Source organism: Eptatretus burgeri, chromosome 15, assembly GCF_056783735.1.
Source record: "Eptatretus burgeri isolate ZD-2024b chromosome 15, Ebu_testis_v1, whole genome shotgun sequence".
NCBI classification, from domain to species: domain Eukaryota; kingdom Metazoa; phylum Chordata; class Myxini; order Myxiniformes; family Myxinidae; genus Eptatretus; species Eptatretus burgeri.
In genome coordinates this window covers 39,612,253-39,635,363 of record NC_140975.1, presented here as the reverse complement: position 1 = coordinate 39,635,363, position 23,111 = coordinate 39,612,253, and the positions used below count along the sequence as shown (strand labels likewise).

Here is a 23,111-nt window from a genome sequence, read left to right as displayed (position 1 = left end):
TATTAATTCCACTTCCAAATGGGATTTGAACTCAGGATCCTCATAAAGAACTCAGGAGACAGTATGAATCATAATTACACTCCACCGCACGTCTGCTTTCCCATTCTCATTCTCTCTCTCATTCATTCTCTCTCTCTCTCTCTCTCTCTCTCTCTCTCTCTCTCTCTCTCTCTCTCTCTCTCTCTCTCTCTCTCTCTCTCTCTCTCTCTCTCTCTCTCTCTCTCTCTCTCTCTCTCTCGCTCTCTCTCTCTCTCTCTCTCTCTCTCTCTCTCTCTCTCTCTCTCTCTCTCTCTCTCTCTCTCTCTCTCTCTCTCTCTCACTACCACCACCTTTAGTATTCCTGTCAACAGTGATGGGTGATATTTGCTGGTGTGGAATAATTTGCAGAAATGGAGAGGATTTTCCAGAGCAATTGAGAGGTTGTTTATGAAGATGAGGAACAACAGTGGACCCGAGACACTGCCTTGGGGGCATTCCAGCCTCTCCTGGGAGAGGAGAGGAGAGGAGAGGGAGGAGAAGTTTCCATTGATAGCAATGTGTTGACTGTGCGACTGAAGGAAGTCACAAAGCCAGATATGAAGGTGGCCTTGGATGTACATGTATACAGGCAGGCAAGCAGAGCAGGAAGCCAGGGCTGTGTCCAGTTTTGGTGTCAACAACTACTCTGCCATGCCTCTCCCTCCAACGGTTGCATCACATTTGATGAATTGCCACAGCATGTATTTCCCCATAAGATTTCCAATAAAGTTAACAGGAACAATTTTAAAGTTGTAAACATAACAAAGTTCTTGCCAGTAAATTCAGTTATATATTTATTCATATGCAGCCTATGGCTGCTGGTTGCATCATTTTCTGGAGGCACAGCTGCGCCGCTGATGCAGTGCCCCTGTTACCAGCACACTGGTACTCATTTTCCCGACCTCAGCAGAATGGCAGGCTGAGTCAACCCACCTGGTGTTAATTCAATGTCCTGACAGGGGCTTGAACTCAAGACTAAGAACTTAAGCCAGCTACCCTAACCATTAAGCAAAGACCTGGCTTAGTAAACTCAGTCATGAGCTAATGATAAACAGATTTTTAGAAATGTTATTCTGAACTAAAAATGATTTGGGGAAGGATGGTTGGGCAGTTAAATGAAGAAGTTCCTTGATGGTTGACAGAAAAGAAAAAACTTCCACCAAATTTTATGCAGTGATGATGTCATCAAGAAAATACTTAGGGATTCTTCATTATTGCCTTTAGTATTTTGTGGGGGAAATAAACACAATCTGAAATCTCTTCCATTGCTCTGCGATTGTTCTGAAAACTGGGTGTCAATTTGTTGTTAGATCTATTAACCTGACAAATGGAGTGGCAAGACTTGCTCAACGAAATACTTCACTCACATCTAGCCAAATAAGTCTTCAAGATTGCAGAAAATGAATAACTAGTCTTGCTGGTGAAGGCAAGTGTCGATCTGCATCAGCAGACAGGTAGAACAATGGATGAAATAAACAGGTTAAGGTATGATAAGGAAGCAAGGAGAAGGTAACATTTGGGCCAATGAAGGGTTAACACCCAAAACGTTAACTTCCTCAAGACTTTAGAGTTTCACTTACCATTTAAACGAGCATTTACTCTTTCAGCACTACCTCTACATAATTTAGGAATAACCCGTTATGACATCACATTCTACTTGGAGGATTGGCATGTGGTTAATTCAGTGAACCGCTTACCCTCGTTTAATGCACATCTGCAGCGCCTCTACATGTCCAGATTCAGCAGCAAGAAGTGTGGGGGTCATCCCGTCTCTGTCGGCAACGTTGAGATCTTTCTTTGTGGTCTCCTTGAGCAATTTGACATTGCCATCACGTGCAGCCAGGTGGAAGCAGTTTGCCATTGCGCATCAACGTGTCACTTCGATGTTTAATAGGAAGGGCAGAGATGACGCTCGTCTTCAAAAGCTGTGGATACGAAACGGTTTCTTCAGGAAAGACAAATAGTTAACTGTTGCAGATGAAATCAATTTCTTTTCTCGGGGTTCCTTCGGACCTTCATGAGATTCATAAACGACGGTTAACACGGGTTTGTCTTGAGCGTGGAATCCATGTCAGGGATAGCATGAAGTAATTTGCAGGGTGGGGTAAGTAACCTTTGATTTCCACTCAGTGTGCATTCTGGCCTTTGGACTTGGTGGAACCTTGGGTACCAGGGAAACGTCATGGAACATCAGAACAAATACAGCTAGGTAGTACGGAAGAACAAACACTTATTATAGGTGGCATCTCTGACAATTAAAAAATAAGAAAAAAAAAAACAGGAGCACCATTTAAGGTAAGTTTTCTATGGCTTGGCATTCCCAGTTTTCTTTGGCTTTAACCTCCAGTGAGAAACATTTACCTTTTGTTAAAGACGACCCAATTTCTTTCATTAAAAAAAAAGAGACTTTGTGGAGTAAAGGCACAATAATTATCTTCCCAAAGAACATAATGTTGACCAAAGAACAAGATAATTCTTTTGAATACAAACTTCCACTCAATGACTGGAACGTGAAACTAAAGAAGTGGAGGTACATTCAAAGTGCTATTTATTTATTGCCAAATAAATAAATTTAAACAGAAATAAATATTTATCATGAATAAATTAATTTATTGCACATGCCAAATAAATAAATAACAAATCCTCCAGCGTACGACATTGCAGGAGTGCTCGGCTATGCCACGGTGCAGCACATGGAGATGGAATTGGGAGCAGTATCCAAGAATTGATGCATAATAAAAAGGAATAAATAATGATCGTAAAATAATTTCTTAATAAATTGGCTAATAGCATCCCAAAACCACCACTGTTCTATCTGAATCTCTAACTTTTTAGAAAATAAGTAATTAATAGAAAAATGAATAATTGATTTATCAATAAATCAAAAATACCCTTTATAGCGAAATCACTTGTTCACTGGCATGTCCAAATATCAGCTTCCGAGCTCAAAAAGGTTACTGAGGTATTGCCCAGATGAGAAATAAAATAAAAAGGTAATTAATAAATCGATAATAAACAAGCAATTAATCAGTTAATTGATGAATAATAACAATAAAAAACATACAGTTTTTGTCAAAGTACATCTTCACTTTTTTCCCCAAATTTCAACTTCCTAGCTCAAAGGATGGCTGAGATATCGCCTGGAAAACAAACAAACAAACAAACAAACAAACAAACAAGACGGAGTAAAAACTGAGTACTCCCTTCCTTCAATGCCCGGCGATGACGTAATGCATCACCTGGATATGGAATTGGGAAGGAGCGGTGTACAACAAGAAGTTCGAAGACAAAATCTAGTTTCGAAGTAAACATGGTTTCACTCAGTTTATCTTGAACCTTGCAGATGTTCATTCAAATGGTAGTGAGTAATGTATGTTTAAAAACCTCAGGTTATATCAATGTGGTCCAACAGGATGGTGCAGAGGTAGTGGATTCAATTCTCAGCCCAACTAGAAATTGTCAGATTGACGTTTCACAGGCAGAGGTTTGCATACCTAAGTGTGGGGTTTCTCAGACGCTAAGCTGGGTGTCCCACCTACTAGTATTAGCTGGACGTTAAAGATCCAAAAAGTGTCTTTCACAAGTGCAGTCCTTGCCATGAGACTGCTTTGAGAGCACTGAACCTTGAAACTGCTGAGAAAAAGAAAGGAGGGAGGCAGGGAGATAGAGAGGAAGAGGAAGAAGAGGGAGGGAGAGAGGGAGGGAGAGAGAGAGGAAGAGAAAGAGGAAGAGGGAGGGAGAGAGAGAGAGGGAGGGGGAGAGAGAGGGAAGAGAAAGAGGGAGGGGAGAGAGAGGGGAGAGGGAGGGGAGAGGGAGGGGAGAGAGAGGGGAGAGAGAGGGGAGAGAGAGGGGAGAGAGAGGGGAGAGAGAGGGGAGAGAGAGGGGAGAGAGAGAGGGAGAGAGAGAGGGGGAGAGAGAGAGAGGGGAGAGAGAGAGGGGAGAGAGAGAGGGAGAGAGAGAGGGAGAGAGAGAGGAGAGAGAGAGAGAGGGAGAGAGAGGGAGGGGAGAGAGAGAGAGAGAGAGAGAGAGAGAGAGAGAGAGAGAGAGAGAGAGAGAGAGAGAGAGAGAGAGAGAGAGAGAGAGGAGGAAGGAGGAAGGGGAGGGGAGAGAGAGAGGAAGGAGGGAGGGGGAGAGAGAGAGGAAGAGGGAGGGGGAGAGAGAGGAAGGAGGGAGGGGAGAGAGAGAGAGGAAGAGGGAGAGAGAGAGAGAGGGAGAGAGAGAGAGAGAGGGAGAGAGAGAGGGAGAGAGTAAGAGGGAGGGGAGAGAGTGATGGGAGAGGGAGGGGAGAGAGTGATGGGAGAGGGAGGGGAGAGAGTGAGGGGAGAGAGGAAGAGAGGAAGAGAGGAAGAGAGAGAGAAAGGAGGGAGAGAGGAGAAGAGGGAGGGAGAGAGGGGAAGAGGGAGGGAGAGAGGGGAAGATGGAGGGAGAGAGAGGGAAGAGGGAGGGAGAGAGGGGAAGATGGAGGGAGAGAGGGAGAGATGGAGGGAGAGAGGGGAAGAGGGAGGGAGAGAGAGAGAGAGAGAGAGAGAGAGAGAGAGAGAGAGAGAGAGGCGAAGAGGGAGGGAGAGAGGCGAAGAGGGAGGGAGAGAGGGGAAGAGGGATGGAGAGAGGGGAAGAGGGAGGGAGAGAGAGAGAGAGGAGGAAGGAGGGAGAGGAGAATGGGAGAGGAGGAGGGAGGGAGAGGAGGAGGGAGGGAGAGGAGGAGGGAGGGAGAGGAGGAGGGAGGGAGCAGAGGAGGGAGGGAGAGGGGGAGGGAGAGGAGAAGGGGGGGGGTGAGAGAAAGGAGAGGAGGTTGAGAGCATAGATAAAAATAATAATGGGATGGGTAAGATGTGTGGGATGTAAAATGGGGAAGGGAGGGATCTCAAAAACATTGGTATTTGCATATGTACAAATTATTAAAACTCGAAGCACCCACTCCCTACGGGAGCCGTCAAGGGGGTCATATTTATGCCTATTTTACTCCAAGGGGTCCCAGGATTACACACCCAAAATGGTTGCGATCGGTTCAACCGTTTTTGCGGTACCTGGGAACAGACGGACGGACGGACGGTGAATTATAGTAAGATTCTCTGAAGGAATGACGACTCGAGACTAATTTTTGTGAAAGTATAAGAACAAATATTTCCAATTCACTTTGCTCACTTTTTTCCCCTTCTCAAAAGAAACAATCGTGTCCTATTGTTCTTTTTTGTGTACAAGCCAATTTATTTCTCATCAATTCATTTGTTCTTTGAAAGACAATCTGAGATCTTGTGCCTTCAAAAGTGTGGAGAAGCCCAAGCAGGATCCAACACCAAAAATTAACGGAAGAAATCGTTTTTCTTTATTGGGCAACAGATCATTTGTGAACAAATGTTTTTGATAAGCACAATGGGTGAACATGACTCCAAGCAACAAAATTTTTTTCCACACTTGGCCTGCGAATTAGGCCCAGATCTTGGTGATGTTTGATCTAACCCCACCATCAGGTTCGAGTTTCACAGTTCATCGAGGCAAGGAGTGCGACTCAGATCACCAAAAGCCGCCATGCTCTTCTTTCCTGTAACAAACCTTTTTGCCACCTATAGAGGATGGGAAAAAGTGTGGGCGGGGGTGGTGGAATGGGGAACGTGGGTAATTGGGAGGGGGAAGGACAGACAGGAAGACAAAGTGATTAAATATGAGAGAAATCGCAAGGGATGGCTGCACGAGATGGAAAAGTAGAGGTTACCTAAAATGGTGAAAGGATTTGAGTGGATCCACACAGGGTCCTACTACGGCTATCCAAAAGGAGCAGTGTGCAATCGGATGAATTCGCACAAGTTACAACAGCAGTCTTGGATTGCACAGTTTCTGCTTTAAGGCTTTATCAGCAAGGTAAAAACAAAAGCAGACAGAGCTCTTGGAAAATGGCAAGGGAAAGGACAGCACTTACAGCGACAACGTCCGCAATCTTGATATTGCGAAGATCAGCAGCAGCGTGTGCTGGAGGCCTGAAAGATGAAGTAGCCATGGCTTGAGAGCCAAGCTCGTCCAACAGGCCAACACGAGTCTCCACAGCCATTACCATCCGACTTGCTGCTAATGCCCTAGGAGTAACAGAAATAGTAGAGAAGCTGTGGATCCCCAAGACAAGCTACACCCTTTACTGATCTTCTCCCGGCACTTCCTTTACCCTCCAACAGCACAGGATGTGCAATCATTCCCCACCTTGCACGTGCCACATCAGCCTCTGTCAGGTTCCCATCGGCCACGGCTTTCACTTGCGCCAGCGCTGCCCGAATGACCTGAAATGCAAAGAACAATCGTACAAGTAACATCACAATATGCAAAACAACAGTCACAGACACGAGTATATCAATTTAAATCCTGCAAAGCACAGGCAGGCAGAGTGAAGGATTTAGGATTCAGGGCGTACTTTTCATTTCAAAATGCAAGTTCAACGTCTTCTCACCTTCGTAGCTGCTGTGGGAGCACAGACGGAGTATATTCCGAACAGGCCCGAGTCACTGTAAGCAAAGTTGAGGGATGAGACCTGCACAAGGCAAATAATGTTCTACTGTTGTTGAAGGGTCATTGCACTTCCAAATGGCTATATTATCCTGTTACATTTTTTTTCTTGGATATTAGAAATCATGGATATTAGAACTAAAGAAAAAGCAAATAGGTGAATGTGCCACCAGAGTGGTTAAGTCTGGGTCTTGTTGTGGAGTAAACCAGCCCATGTTAGGTTTGAAGCACTCCAGCTATCTGACCAACAGGCAAATGCACCCAAAAGTGACACTTTGGAGAGGAACAAGAATGATAAATCATATCGACTAAACTGAGCTCAATACACCAGGCAAGCCACGTTCAACCAAGCAGTAACATCGGTACAACGTCAATCTCATTCTTCTATCCAGGGCTTCAAGACAGCTGTTCGCCTCCTACTCAGATCATCCCCATTCCACAACCACGATCTTTAATACCCTCATTAACCCCGCCCCCCTACTTTCCAAGTTTCCAGTTTTTCCTTCCACTTCTGTGATTGCGAGTTTGCAGCTGTATCCATCTTGTTCACCGAGTGTTCTACACTTCCCCACGTCCCTCATTTCTCCAACATGTCCCTCGATTTTGGCCTCATCCTTTATCTCTGCTGTTGGTGTGTCCCCCCTTTCTTTCAACCGTTGTTTTCATTCTATTTAGTCCTGATCCATTCTGTGTTCTCGCTCCTCCACAAGCCTTAACAACTAATACAAAAAAATTAGAACAGCACTCAGTAGAGTGCATACCTCCGCCAGGCTGAACAGTTTACATTTTGTATCCAAATGATGGGCCGGATCTGGATGCGGATCTGAACAGAAATCGAATTGGCTTGTTCTCGTCACCGAACCAACTCATCCACCAAGTTTTGTCCTAACTCGTCCACAACTTTTTGAGATATTGTGCTATACAATAAACGCTCAAATAGCGAGGGTTTTGACCAATCGCAGGCAACTTGTTGTGTTCCAATTTAGTGATCGCAGTATTTCATTTCGGCCAATTGCGTTTTTTGAGCTGAGATGAGCCATTGACTCATTGTTTGCATCCACATGTACGATAACCTCCCATTACGAATTAATCGTGCCAAAAGGCAGAGAAAGGTGATGACATTGTGCAAAAAAATTGAGACGTTAGATAGGTTGGCAAGAGGTCAAAGTGCGGAATCTGTGGGCTGCCCTTATGGGATCAATGAATCGCCTGTGTGGTGAAAGTGAATCAAATATTCGTGCAAGTGTTCCCGCTCCGCAAAGCGCAAACGTCTCATTCCAGTAATGTGATGTTCTTATTGAAAGAATGAAAAAAGTGCCTAATGTTTGGATCGAGGACCAAACAGAAAAAAAGAAGCCTATGAGTGGACTGGAGTACGGGAGAAACTGTTGTTGATTTACTCGTTTGAGTGGACCGGAGTATGGGAGAAACTGTTGTTGATTTACTCGTTTGAGTGGACCGGAGTACGGGAGAAACTGTTGTTGATTTACCTCTTTGAGTGGACTGCAGTATGGGAGAAACTGTTGTTGATTTACCCCTTTGAGTGGACCGGAGTACAGGAGAAACTGTTATTCATTTACCCCTTTGAGTGGACCTGAGCACGGGAGAAACTTGTTGATTTACTCCTTTGAGTGGACCGAAGTATAGGAGAAATCAATGCAGATTTACCGTTTCTACCAAGCACCTGGGGTTGAAGGATCCAGTTCAACCATGGCAGACCGTAATGCTGTGAAAAACTACCCTCCGCAGCTCATCAAACTCATCGAGGAAAAGGAATTTATACCAGAGCAAGTTTTTAACGCCAAAGAGATGGGATTATTTTGGAAGAGGATGTCATCTCGTACCTCCCTGTCCAAGAAGGGAAGATCTGCTCCAGGTCAAGGTGGCCAATGATTGTCTTACCCTTCTACGTAGTAATGTGGCAGGTGACTGTCGTGCTCCCGACGATCCAACAGACATCGCAAGTTATACATCCACATCTTTCTAACGTCCACCCTCCCCCCCTCGAGCAGCATCATCATCCCGAACTAAGTCTTGTGTTTTCTATTTACGGCAGAGTATGTGATATGTTTACCTTCACCCACCTCGCTGTTTTGTAATAAATGTAAATGGTAAAAGTCTTGTGTTTGTTTATTTTATACTGTATTTATTTTATTTACATGTTTATTTCAATGTTAACTTGCTTTATTATTTATTTTACACGTTTATTTCAATTGTGATGTGTTATTTCTGGCTGCCGCCGATCTTCTATATTTCTCTGATTTCCACTATCATGGTTTTAATTATCACGGCATTTTACAGGAACCTAACCCCCATGATATTTGAGGGTTTACTGGATATTGTTTCTGGCCCAATCTCTCAATGGTGAAGAACCACTTATAAAATTATCAGATCCAGATCCAGAACCAGATCTTCAACAAAATCTAATCATTTCGTTCTCATCACATACCCAACCTCTCCACCAAATTTCACCCAAATCTGTGCACAACTTTGTGAGATATCCTGTTCACAGACAGATAGACAGACAGACAGACAGACAAAGACAGAAAGGAGTGAAAACATAACCTTCATCCACCTTTGGTGGTGAAGGTAAAAAGGTGCAAAAACTCATCCCCTTCACTCCAGGCCTATCAGCTTACTTCCAATCATCAGCAAGGTCATGGAAGCCATCATTACAGGTGACATCAAACCTTCGTTTTCTCCATCCTCATCTCAGATCATCAATTCTCATTCAGAATAAGTCACTCTACCTTGGACATGCTGCTCCTACACTCCCAACAATAAATGGAGACCTTCAATGTCAGACATGAGATCAGGGCCATGGACATATCTCAAATGAAGGGAATAGAAGAATTTTAAGACGTTCCATTAAAACAATATTTGCACCAGAGCAACAGGGTCCATCAATAAAAGATATATGGAATGTCTGAGACAGCCATTAATGAGCCATATGGCATTTGAAGCTCACCGCAAAGGACTGTGCTGTCTCCTTGGCAACTGCATGCCACAGGCGTCCTGCGCTATGACCCCATGGAAGATTTGGCCCCATCCCGAGGACGTGCTGCAATAACAGGAAGGCCTTTGATTCCACAGTACCAACTGGAGCAGACTCCACAACTACTGCAGCATGTACGTACTCTCCGGAGGTTTGTTGCCGCACTTCACCTGAAAGCAGAGAGTGGCTCAGGCGAGACAATGTGGCTTCTGCACTCGCCGCTCTGCATCAGACATCGCAAGATGCATCAAACCGATTGCCTATCAGAGGTATCCATCACAGATGGGCTACAGAACCCAAGCTTGTCTTACACCTGTAGAAGGACCTGGCACTCACCTCCACGATACTTGGCCTGGGCAATAGGAGAGCCACGTCCCCCACGCACATTGAGGAACTGCTCACCGAGCTGTTTCAGATCCGCATGGCTCACACCTACACAAACATAGGACTGTATAAAAAGGAACATCATTTTAAAAATCGAATTATTTTTAGTGAGTAATGGAAAGGTTATAACTTTGATGGTGATACCATCAATGATGATCAGCAACTTCATAAAGTTAAAAGCAAAGTTATTTCATCGATCAATTTCCAACAGGGGTCAGAAGTGTGGTCCAAAACTTGATTGTATTCATAGGAACAAACAATAATGTGACATTCGATACACCAGCATGACAATGTACCAGGTAAAAGGTGAATGGGTATTCCACATTATTATTCTTCTTCCTTGCACCCTCCTTTTACCATTTTTATACTCTCACCCAACAAATCTTGAAATCACTCATTAACACAAGGCGGTTCCATTCCCAGAAACTACAAGAAATTACTCGAATCCTCGCGATCCTTGCAAAGGCTTCAAAACCTCTCTTCTAACATCAACACTGGTTATCTCTACCCACTAAAGGTGGACAGAGGTTATGTTTTCACCTGTTTGGCTGTGAGCATGATATCTCAAAAAGTTAAGGATGGATTTGGACGAAACTTGCTGGACAAGTTTCGTGTGTGACAAGGACTAATTGACACTGTAATGATTACAGTGCCCCTCTTGTCTCATGCCCCCATGCTGTGCGTTGTGTGTTAGCTCTCATACGAGCCTCGACAAGGTATACAAAAAAAAAATTTTGATTTGATGTTGGTGAAGGTATGGATCCAAATTTGGATTCGAGAATTAAAACTTTTTTTTTTAAAGTGATTCTTTACCATTGAGAGAGGAGGTCGAAATCGATATATAGCTTGATATTTCAAACAGTTATGGACAGATTCAGACAAAATCTTGGTGGATGAGTTGGGTGGGTGACAAGAACAAGCCGATTCGATTTTGGTTCAGGTCCAGAAGCAGATCCGGCCTGTCTGTGGGACACAAAACATAAACTGTTCAGCATGGCGGAGGTTTGCGCTCTACCGAGTGCCGGTCAAGTCAAATTCTGCCCGATTCTATACTTACAGCTCGTGTCTTGCCTCAACAATTTTTTTTTTTATAAAATCCCCCAAAATAATCAATTAAGTACACAGCGAATCATAGCTATGCACAAGCATGAAACAGTGTACAAAACATCAAACTCTGTTTTGAAAATATGTCTTTCTCAGAGGGAAGAGGAAGAAGCTGACTTGGAGCTTTAATGGAGCGGTTCCAACGGTACGACAACAGGAACCCATTAGAATAAAACATGGCGGACACGGAAGGAGCACACAAACAACCACAGCCATGACGACAACAGCAACAATAACTACACACAGATAAATTACTGCCAGTTCAAATAGTGTTCACCTTTCACACCTCCACTGTGGACACCACAGCTTTTACAGTACAAACAGATTCGACAACACCTTCGATCTCTGCCATGCCACCCCACACACAATAAAACACATCAAGGAAGACTGCGCGGTCCTGACTAAACAAAGGCAAGAGCACATCTTAGATGTGAGGGATCTCTGGGTTGCTCCCGGGAGATTGATCGACTATCTCCATGCCGCGGGCCGGTTCGAGCAGAACTGACCGGGGCTAATCATCAACAACAACAAGATGTTCGAAAAGTTCTATTTTTTGTGCATTTCACTTCATTTTACATCCTCATTGAGACTCACAGATAGACATGTAACATGTTTGTGTGAAGTGCAGCATGTTGCCTTTTCATTAAACCCATCAGCAAAGCGACTGGTAGGCATGGCTAGTTTGAAGCAAAGCGGGAGGAATAAAGTACGAAATAAGCCAGCTTATAAAAATAATCTCATGGTGTTGCATTGCCATTTTGTGTCTATGTCTGTGTACATAGAGCTGACAATCATTGCACATTCCAAATGGGAGTGAGATCAATTAACCCAACACCCCCTCCCCAAGCCTCCCCATTTGACATTCCCTTACCAATGCCAACCAATGCTATTCGGCCACTTGTGAAATGGTTTTGAACGAATTCTTGAATCTGTGAATGAAACAAAAAAAAGGCAATATCCATAAATGATTACAGTGCTTAAATTTCATTTACACGTGATAATTTTATATATAGGTCTTCGAGATGGTACTGGCACAAAAAGGCCACAAAATCTTTAACTTTCATAATGTTACACACAGCTGCCAAGCTACAATCTCCCCCGAATGTAGTGCTCGACATGTAGTACCCCCGGCACACCATCAGAAGAACAGTTTTAAAATCCAATTTGATCCTAACAGGCATTGAGCTCACATTTAGAGAACAAGGTTGCTACTACTGAACTACAATACGTTAATTTATTTTCTCAAAACCAAGATTTGCTGCTGATGCTTTTTAGCAAATATGGGGGGAAAAAAGCAATGGCTATATACCATGGTTGGTGTGATGCGATCCACCATATCAGCAGGACAGAAGATGGAGTTTTGGAGCGCGTTCTTATAGGCCACATTGTGGAGGTTCTCCACAAGCCCTGGTGCAGAAGATGCACATGATGTTCCATCAAGAAAACAGCTAGCAACGTTTTCAAACTCCACTAGAATATTACGTATCCACAAGAGGCAAACCTTCCCTGTATTATTCATTTCAAAGCTCAACCCCATTTTCTCAAGTTTCAGCTGCTGCTACCATACAAAAGGTTGATATATTTCTGCTTGAAGGGCATCAGGGAGAGTTTTAGTGCAACAAGTACATTATACGAAGGCGGACTATGAAGAGGACGGAGAAAATGGAGACGTGTCAAAATCCCGCCATTTTAAAGCCATGTAGCCGCTGCAATGTTTGGCATGTCCTTCCATCCATCCATCCATCCATCCATCTGTCTGTCGAAAATGAAGAACAACCACCTAACCCTCTGTGCGGGGATAACCAGTCGCAAGTTGGCGTTTGCAGTTTCACCACGCGTGCCCATGTACCCATGCACACAAACAGAGCTTTATTTCATTTTTTTTATTTTAAACTGCACCGCTTCCTTTGAACACGAGTACGATTTTTTCTCATATAGAATAAATATAAGACTTAATTATGGAACTCTTATAATGACCAAACTTGCGGTCTTATTTGGGTCTCAACATTTCCCTGCATCCCTACAACCCTCCCTCACTTCCTAATCTCCAACTTTACCGCACCTCAAAGGGGAATAAAAAATAAATAAAAAGCAGAAACAAACACCTTCCCCCCCCCCCAACCTAGTTTTCAACGCTACATGAGAACAATCTCAATTCAATTTATGCTTGTGTGGTGGCCAAAAAATGTTTCCACAATATCACTTGAGGTTCAGGAACAACACTTCCAAAGCACCAAGTGATGTTTGACATATTGCTAGATAGAGGTATGTAACAAATGGAAGATTTATCGACTGTAAATACAGCATAGTTGTTATTAATAACCGGTAACCAGTTTTTTATTCATCGTATATTGTGTAAATTGTTCCTGCCTATCAATTAAGAAACTTTTCTCAACAGCTGTACCTGTCCAACGGTTAATTATGTGCAAATTCCTGTTACAAATAAAACTCTCATTCAGAACACATCCTAACTTGGAGAAGCTCGACCACGGAGCAGCTTCACTTCATTCGTCAGTGATCCTTGGATGGAGTCAGACACAGATTTGCTGTTCATGACAGGCTTGAAATGCCAAGGCCATGTTTTCATCAAACATCACAACCTCATTCTGTTTCGCATGGTCAGTATCCTTGCATGCAGTGAATGGAGAAAATGGATGATGTCTTTAAGGCTTTGTCGAATAATCCATAGGGGTGTGAGTGTTTTATCGGAGGAATAAAACATTTGGAGCTAATTGTACCTTGCACATTTACATGATGCCCATTATGAAAGTAAATACATCACTCGAAAATCAAAATCCATCGTACGCGAGAATCACACGCTGTCTTTTTGATTTCTATATACAAGGTCTCAGGCCCGTAATGGAGCTACCGCTCACACACACACATGGACACACTGACAAAACAAGCACTTAACACAGCCACTAAGCTTGGGGGAGTGCCATCACTTTTTGGTATACTCGGTACTCGAGACATAACAATGGCACCGCTTTTCTCACCGCATTCAGCAGGGCACTTCTTCAGGAAGAATTTCCTCCTCCCCATGGATGCCAAGCAGTGGGCGTTGTCCATGCTCTTATCCTTTTAAACGCTGAGCATCAAGCAAGGAAGCAGCATGTACCATTTTCAGTCTTTGGTATGACTCGGCCAGGATGTAAACCGCCAACCTCTCAGACTCGGAGTGCACGCTCAGACCATGACACCACAGAGTCTGGTCTTTAGCAGTGCATTCAATTCACCAGTATCCCATACTTGTGTGGATGGACTAACTACTGATATTGATCATCTACAGGGTAGAGACAGATCTACAAAAGTGTGTCAGTGCGAGGCCAGCACTCACGAGGGGCCCACAGGCCATCATGACCAAAATAATTATTTTTTAATTTTTTTTTTGTTGAAAGGTGTATTTATATATTTTAAGTGCCACATAGTGTTGTTCTAGTTTACATTTTATTTCCGCAAAGCAATCATTTACTGGCGAGTGAGGTTGCTGCACTATAACGGTGTGCGTTCCAGTTTCGTGGAAACGGCGTACGATCGAGTGCACACGCTGTTTCAGGCGCAGGTGAGAGGCAGTGCGGAAGGGTTTGTTTAGAAAAGAACTCAAGATAAAAATGATGAAAAAAAAACATTTAAGTGATGCTCAAACACAACTGTAAAGCAGAAATGGGTGTAAATAAAGCAAAACTGCCTCGCATAAGCAGTTACTCCAGTCATTACTTTGACTGTTAATGAAGTAACTGACTCCAGGAGATAATGGTAATGAGAATTGAATTGATACTCCGGTGGGTCCAGTCTTCATCGATGACCGACGACAAATATGCTGTTTCTGATGAAATCATTTTTCCAAACACAGAAGAAGATACAGTAAACCTCCACAGAAATGTCGATTGCTGGTACACTCATGGCAACCACCTCCATCTGCAAGTTGAACATGCGAACACTGTAAATAAAACCTATACAGCTGTGCCACAATGCACAATCAATGTCTTCCATTAAAGACCTTTGGGTCGATTACAATGGCTCCCCAAACTTGTTTGGTGCCAGGCCCACAAAAGGTTAATCCAGCACTGCTACTGGGCATCACGATCTACACTGCAGAGTAGTGGTGGGCGGGATCGATTTGATTTGAGAAGTGTAGAGTGGCGGGAAAGAGAGAGTACAACAAAAGTCATGAGAAATCTTCACTATCCTTGACAAAATGAAAATCCAAAATTGAAGTCGAGTAGGTTAATTACTTTTCATTCATTCGTATGCAGCCTGTGGCTGCCTGGCTACATAATTTTCTGGGAGCGCAGCTGTGCTGCCGATGCAATGCTCAGGACTGTTACCAGTATGCTGGTATTCATTTTGCCGACTTCGGAAGGATGACAGTCCGAGTCAACCCGACCTGGTGTTAATTCAACGATAGACAGGGGTTTGAAGTCAAGAGCCGAGGATCTCAAGCCAGCCACCTTAACCGTTAAGCCAACACCAGGCCTCAGGTTAATTAAAATGAAAATTAAGATGATGCTTTATAAGAAATGTACAAATACTGAACCTATGTCATCATTTTATAAATAACACATGGAAATACAAATAAATTAACGAGTTTATTTGGCAAAAATAGACATTGAGTGACAGCCATAAAAAAAAACATCAACCACATTAACTTTATCTGCCCACTTGCATCCAGTGTTCATGCGGAATTATCGTCCGTATGCGCCATCACGGAATTATTCGAATTCCGTGCATGCCACCATACACCGCTGCTGCGTGTAGCTGACTGTGTTGAAAACACATGTGGTATGTGTTGTACAAATGCAATGTTATGGATTCTTCAGCAGGGAAGAAATAGTCCTCCTTAGAGGCATTTTTCCAGCCGAAAAAGCAACTTCCAGGTGAGTGTAATAATACCTACATGTATAAAGCCAAATTCAGACTTTCTAAATTGCTCAAAACGCAGAAGCTTCAGGGTGGCTTCCATCCCTCTGGATCCCTCTAATGGAGGGATCCACCCCTGGATGGCTATGGTGGCCCAGGTGCTTCCCCATAATCCCAGTCTTATTACGAGTTAATTACTTCCTGTTCCAAAAATAAAAAAATAGAACTCTGTTCAGGCAAACAAACGACATTAAAACCTAGAACGGGCACTCATAGAGCGCATACCTTCGCCGCCACTACTTTTTTGTTCTTGGTATGAGTGTGGGGAACTGGTTTCATATGAATGGTCTTATGACACAAACCACATATCTATAATGTCATGACCCCCCCCGACTTTCGGGGGCTACAGACTAAACAACAATCAACTCACGTCGTTTTGGCGAGTCTTCACTCGCAAGCTCAGTGAATACAACGTTTCAACAAGAGAAGGTAATCTCGTTTGATGCTGGTTTCATGCAAATCGAATAAGAATTGACTGAGTTATGCCGAAAACCGCATATTTTTCAAGGGCGTGACCCCCCCCCCCCGACATTTTACCCCAACCGGTGACAGGTGTTATGACGTCATTGTGTCACAAGATTGGGCATTAAATTCTGAACATTTGGTGCTGGGTTCATGTAAAGCGGACAAGAATTGACCGCATTATGACAAAAACCGCATATTTTTCAAGGTCGTGACCCCCCTGACCTTTGACCCCTAACCGGTAAAAAGAGTATGGGCGCCATTGTGTCATATTGCATATCACAAGATGAGGCGTTGAATTCTGAACATTTTGGCGTTAGTTGCATGCAAATTGAATAAAAATTGACCGTGTTATCGTAAAAAGACGATTTTGACCTTTTCGTGACCTTGAACTTGACCTTTGACCCGAACGATCCCAAAATCTAATCGAAGGCTTCCTGGCTAATAACCAATCATCCCACCAAATTTCATGCAATTCGGTTTAATACTTTTTGAGTTATACGAATCACAAGATTACAAGTAAATAAGTAAATAAATAAATAAATAAATACACGCCGACCAAAACATAACCTTTCGCAGAATGCGAAGGTAACAAGAGTATGGGCGTCATTGTGTCATATTGCATATCACAAAATGAGGCGTTGAATTCTGAACATTTTGGCATTAGTTGCATGCAAATTGAATAAAAATTGACCGTGTTATCGTAAAAAGACGATTTTGACCTTTTCGTGACCTTGACCTTTGACCCGAACGATCCCAAAATCTAATCGAATGCTTCCTGGCTAATAACCAATCATCCCACCAAATTTCATGCAATTCGGTTTAATACTTGAGTTATACGAATCACAAGATTACAAATAAATAAATAAATAAATAAATAAATAAATAAATACACGCCGAACAAAATATAACCTTTCGCAGAATGCGAAGGTAATAAATAAAAACAAACATTCAAACTGTACCAATTTGTGGGCTTTGGAAGGCGAGTGCTTTCTCGAGGCGGACTCGTGCACGGACAGTGGCAAGTTCCCATATCCGAAACTCCTGTGCAGTCGTCACATTCACCAAGTATTCCATCAGCGTCTCACTGAGGGAAATGGTGCATAAAACAAAAATTTGGTTTCAATGCTGGAGGAAAGAGAACACTTCCACATCTGGTGTCATGCAATTTTACTGCAACCCTACAGCTTCATCTTCCACAGAGCTAAGTATTCAAATAATGGTAGTTTATGACATTGTTTAAAAAAAAAAAAACCATGAACACACAGCAAGTGCTTGAGTGGATATGACACTCGAGGTTATTCTTATTCTTCTTTCACATGCAGCACAAGGCTGTGGGGTAACATCTTTGGCTGACGGTGCGGTTGTGCCACTGATGCAAAGCCTTCAATAGGTGAGGGCAGGAATTTGGAATTTGTTCAGCGTTCTGGTGATAGCTCGACTATTATTCGGGAATAACACCGTGGGATATTTAGCATCCACCAACTAATGCCGGCAGACATGATTCCCATTTAACGTCCGCCCGAGACACGGCACAAACATTGATGAATCACCCTGCCTGTGAAACACAAGGATGACAGTTTATAGCTGGGTCGGGATTCAAACCTGGGCTTGACAGCTTAGAGGCGACTGTGTGTACCTCCAGGCCATCCTGCCAGCCTGACACTCAAGCACATGAAGAACATTGTCTGAAATGCCACACCAACAGTTATTGGTGGTGTGATGGCACATGACAAAGTGCTCATTGTGCACTTGATGACCCCAAAACTTCCATCACCTACATGAGAGGCTAACTCCAAACTTACACTTTGTCTGTCAAGCAGTCAACAGAGTATATCATGTGCTCTCGGCCTGAAGACACACTGCAGGGAAAGACATATTGTTAATGTCAACCATTATGTAAAACATGCATATGTTCACTACACTTGAGAAAGCTAAAAATCAAAGTTGGACGGCATGCCATGGCAGTAACTCACTGTAACTTCCCTCCAACATCTCCAATACCACGCACGATCCTAAAGCTGGATGCTCCCTTGGTGGTCTGCACAGCGTATTGAGAACACACAAACAAATGAACAAGTACTCCTCCCAACTTCCTGGGAACACTCACTGAATGTACAATATATATATATACCGGCATTCCTCACTTAACGACCGAGTTCCGTTCCTACGACTAGGTCGTTAAGCGAATTGGTCGATAAGCGAGGATATATTTTTAAATGTTTATACAGTAGTGTACTGTATACTGTAATAAACAGAATAGAGGAAATCAGCTCTAATATACATTATTTAGGTTTGCATACTGTAAATGGTCGTAGTTCATGAACTGGTCATCATATTCAATTTTTCAGTTTTCTCTGTGTTGATAGACATCACCAAGCTGCATGCACTTGTGTGAAAAAAAATTAGCAAAAACCACTAATTAACGGCGAATATGGTATTTTTAATTATGAACTCTAATGGATAATGCATTACAAGGAAAACAGATTTTCGCATTTATCTCGAATTCACCCTTTCTGAGTAAATTGGATGGGGATCAGTTATCCTTTGGCTGTTTTGGACAATTCAAGTGCCAAATTAATCCTGAGAATCTGCCAGATACATAACTATGTAAAGATATTTACTAGATCTCTTTTAGGAGTTTGTACATATTGGTCAGGGTTTGCTGAATAATAACGAGTTGAATAATCAATTTTGCATCATGCAACAGCAAGTCCCAAGTGTTACTCACCTAAAAAAATAACAAAATAGATGAGATTAAAGCTTATTGATTGAAATAAATTCAGTTTATTCCAAATTTGACTCACCACATCCGCCGCCTCCGCCACATCCGCCGCTTCCGCCTGTTTACTCCACCCCTGACTTGTATCACTTATTTGCCTGTTACACAAAAACTATTGCATATTTTTTATTTCTGTTTTTTCCACATTAAACTAGACAAAATTACGTTTCTTCTCATACTAAGATATCTAGATATCTGTGTTTTTTCTGGTCTGTAGTCAAAGTGGAAAGTGGACGTTTTGAAAAACATGTAACAACTCCGCCTTTTTAGGGTGACCAGTTCATGAACTATGACCAAATACAGGTAATCGTTTTTATTTTTCCTGAATAAAGAAAAGGTCTATAGGAAACTCCAACTTGATAACTTTGTATAACTCTTATATATTACAGAACATAAAAATACAATCAGCAAAAATTATAAAAATGATGGACCAAAAAACATTAAAGTTATAAAAAAAAAGACATTCAGATTAACATTTTAGTCATTGAATCCTTCAAAGTGTGGTCGTGGTTCGGGGTTCATCATACCCTCTAGTTCTATTCGGGTCCATACCCTCGAGTTCTAATATAGCCGCATTCACTTTCGAGAACACACTCAGCTAACCCCTTTACAGTGAACTTCTTTTGTACTTCTTCCATTCTTTCCTCTTCTTCTTCCTCTTCCAAGTGCTGCTGCGCTTCCAACTCTCTTAAATCTTCGTTAGTTAGCTCTCCCTTGACATATTCCACTAATTCTTCAATATCTTCCACTTCAACATCTAAATTAAGCACGTTAGCAAGTTCCACAATTTTTTTTATTTATGACATCGACATGTTCGCCTTTGTCAAACCCTTCAAAATTATTCACGAAACGTTTCAGGCATTTTTTCCATATGCCTTGCATACACTTTTCTGTCACTCCCTCCCAAGTTGATTCAATGTTCTTTATGCAGTGTAAACGAACGCTCCACTTTCTAGTGTAGCGAAGGCTAGTGTAGTGAGTGTAGTGAGTGTAGTGTACTTGCGCTAGTGTAGTGAACTAGTGAACACTAGTGTCATGAATTCCGACCGACTGTGGAAACGAGACTGAGATTGAGAAAGGGTGATGCGAGATGAGATGCTTGACACTGAGACACCGTGTTGCCGTTTCCACAACCAAAGTTCTCGTACAGCGTAATATACCGACTGGTCGGAGAGCTGGTCGTAAGTCCGGGCGGTCGTTAAACAGGTAGGTCGTTAAGTGAGGAGTGCCTGTATATATTAATCTGGGTTTGTACTTCAGGTCTGAAATTCTCCACAATTTTTTAACAAACGACTTCAAACTTCTTCTTTAACGATTCCAATTGTTCTCACCTGCTTGTTGTGTCAGCCAGGGAACAAGTTCGGCACAAGTCTTTCTTGAATCAACTGACCAAGCATGACGTCCAACTGAAGAGAGCAGGAATTTGGAATTTGACTCATGGTGCAAGCGATACATCATCTCCAATTCACAAAAGACACTGTGGGATATTAATGTCCACCAACTACCAAAGCTGGCAGACAGGACATCCGGCTCAACACCCTTCCGACGGACGGCACACCCATCGATGCATCACCCGGTGTGATAAATACCAGGATTACAGTTTATAGTTGGGTTGAGATTCCAACCCAGGCAGACGGCTCAAAGACGAGTACGCATACCTCCAAGCTATCCTACCAGACAGAAAAAAAACGAATAGAACTTCCTCTTGGGGAAGGAAAAACATAAAAATAAAAGTCCAGATAAGGACCTTGTGTCTTTTAAGGTGTGAATTGTTGTCTTGAGTGTTGTCTTGAGTGCGATGCATCTATCTTTAATAATCCCGACGTTTATCATTGCACAATAATTTATGAACACCAGAAGTACTGTTAACAGCTTGAAAATCATTTGGTTTACTCCTGGAATGAATAAAACTTTCATCTTTCTTTAACAGGTACGCGTGGTACCAGATAGGAACTTGAGCGAAGAAAATGCGTGGCTCCACGGTTCGCGTAGGTCTCGTGCCGGCTGCCTCCCTCCACGAAGATGGAAACCTTTGAAATGGGTGACAGGTTATTGACGGACGAGACGACGAGTCCAGTGGAAAGTCTGGAAACCTGTCAGGAAGAGAAATGTCCATACCGATTCCTCCCCTTCATGCAACTCAAGAGTCAAAACGCACATTCACAAGGCAATGTTGTGACAGGTCTCTGGCATACCTCGACCTCTGGTATAACGTGCGACACTGCACCCAGTTTGGTGATGGGAAGGGGCTCCGTCAGAGGAATGGCCAGGGCACTGTAGGCCCGGCGCTGTATGAGGGACAGGGAAATCGTGAGCACAGGTGAGTCAGGTGCATCAATGTCAATCAAATATCATACAATAAATAATATATAAATAAATACAGACTCCTTGTTTGTCAACATCTGGTAGACGTGCACCTGGTCTCTCTCTCTATCGAGCGCAGCCTGTAGCTGCTGGTTGCATCATTGGTTGGGACGCGGCTATGCCGATGATGCAGTGTCCCCCTTACCAGTACACTGGTCCTCATTTTGCCGACCTCGGAAGGATGACAGGCTGAGTCAACCTCCTGGTGTATTTTAATTCAGCGGCCAACGGGGCTTGAACTCAGGACCCTAGGATCCCAAGCCGCCACCCGAACCCCTAAGCCAACACCAGGCTTGTGCACCTGGTATACCCCAGGCATGAAGAGCTCTGCAGCAATCAACAATAGAACGCGCCACCTGGTGGTCTAACCGCTAAGTTCCTTGAGCAGAGATGACCTTGTCACCACAACCAAGGAACATTCAGGGGGAACGGTCCCCCCCCCCCCCCAGGACAATACAGATCAGGGAATTTGACGTAATTAGACTTTCCCGGTCAAGATATTTGAATAATTTGGGGATATCACGCGCACCAGATCGAATACAACACCAAACACCACATTAGATCATCTTCTTACACAAAGGAAAAAAAAAACCACACACCAACCGAGCAAAGCCACACTAATCCGCATTATCAGTACAAATGTTGGCACCGAAATCACCACCAAGGTTCGCGTGGTTTGGTCAAGGGCGGCTGTGGCTGTGACATCCAATTGCGTCGATCAATCCATCGTTGTAAACATTTATTTTTCACTTTTATGAGGTAATGCACGAATAAGGATCTCAAGATGTGTTTAAAACTCACGCCGAGACTACGAGTGACTGTCCCTGCCATCCCCGGGATGGAACCGCGACAGCTGATTCACAGAACCGACACCGGATGTAGTTCGCGCTCGCGGAGAGGTCATCAGTCCGTGACTAAGTTAGCTTGTAAAGATTAGGAATATCAAAGCTATCGTTAACACGTTTCTGAAATTATCAAATGGCGCTCGTAACAGATTAAAAAAATATATATATATTTAACACGAAACAAAATAACTTTCCGGTGAGGTAAATATCGCGAGATTTGTGGAGAAATAGGTATTTCGCAATGGTGTTTATTTTTGTACTGACAATCCGATCTGATTGAAACTTGCCAGGTATATTGCTGGGGCCCTGAGTATGTGACTTTTCAAGGTTTGATATTAATCGGACAAGTGGTTCCCAAGTTATGGACATTTATTTACCAACCAATCACAGGACGCGGTGCTATGACGTCACAATCTTATTTTTTTTTATTTTTTTGCATGTACGGCCACGCACGTACGGGCACGCACTAGTTAGTATTAATTCATACTAGTGCAGGCCCGTAGGTGCGTGCCAGTATGTGCAGCTTCGTTCCTTCGCTCTCATAAACGACGACTGGATTGGGGCATTGTTTCAATGAGATCGGACCAACCGTATCATAAATGGCCATAACTTGGGAAACACCTGGGAAACATACTCAGGTCCCCAGCGTCAATTGTGACGTCATATCAAACGAAGAAGATTGTGACGCCTCCTCTCTCTTGCCCCCCCCTCTCTCGCCCTCTCTCTCCCCCCTCTCTTGCTCCCC

The 23,111-nt window shown here is 43.2% G+C and overlaps 1 protein-coding gene and 1 long non-coding RNA gene across 3 annotated transcripts; both read right to left on the bottom strand.

Annotated features, from left to right (window-relative positions):
- Positions 1 to 6: 6 nt before the first annotated feature.
- On the bottom strand, positions 7 to 3,756 carry LOC147011982 (uncharacterized). 2 transcript variants are annotated; one of them, XR_015051877.1, is made up of 3 exons: positions 3,554 to 3,756; positions 3,083 to 3,158; positions 7 to 2,179 (listed from the first exon to the last, which is right to left on the bottom strand). It is a non-coding gene; the product is annotated as an uncharacterized LOC147011982 (long non-coding RNA). The 2 variants fall into 2 exon arrangements; XR_015051876.1 differs by having other exon boundaries at positions 3,558 to 3,756.
- Positions 3,757 to 5,321: 1,565 nt separating this feature from the next.
- On the bottom strand, positions 5,322 to 22,480 carry LOC147011981 (cytochrome b-c1 complex subunit 2, mitochondrial-like). The gene is made up of 14 exons (XM_085857957.1): positions 22,323 to 22,480; positions 21,353 to 21,445; positions 21,101 to 21,250; positions 18,352 to 18,416; positions 18,181 to 18,237; positions 17,338 to 17,462; positions 12,303 to 12,400; positions 11,865 to 11,922; positions 9,842 to 9,937; positions 9,479 to 9,675; positions 6,455 to 6,535; positions 6,211 to 6,287; positions 5,936 to 6,089; positions 5,322 to 5,582 (listed from the first exon to the last, which is right to left on the bottom strand). The coding sequence occupies exons 1-14, from the start codon at positions 22,350 to 22,352 to the stop codon at positions 5,499 to 5,501; spliced, it is 1,365 nt and encodes a 454-aa protein (XP_085714083.1). The 5' UTR covers positions 22,353 to 22,480; the 3' UTR covers positions 5,322 to 5,498.
- Between the last annotated feature and the right edge of the window lie 631 nt (positions 22,481 to 23,111).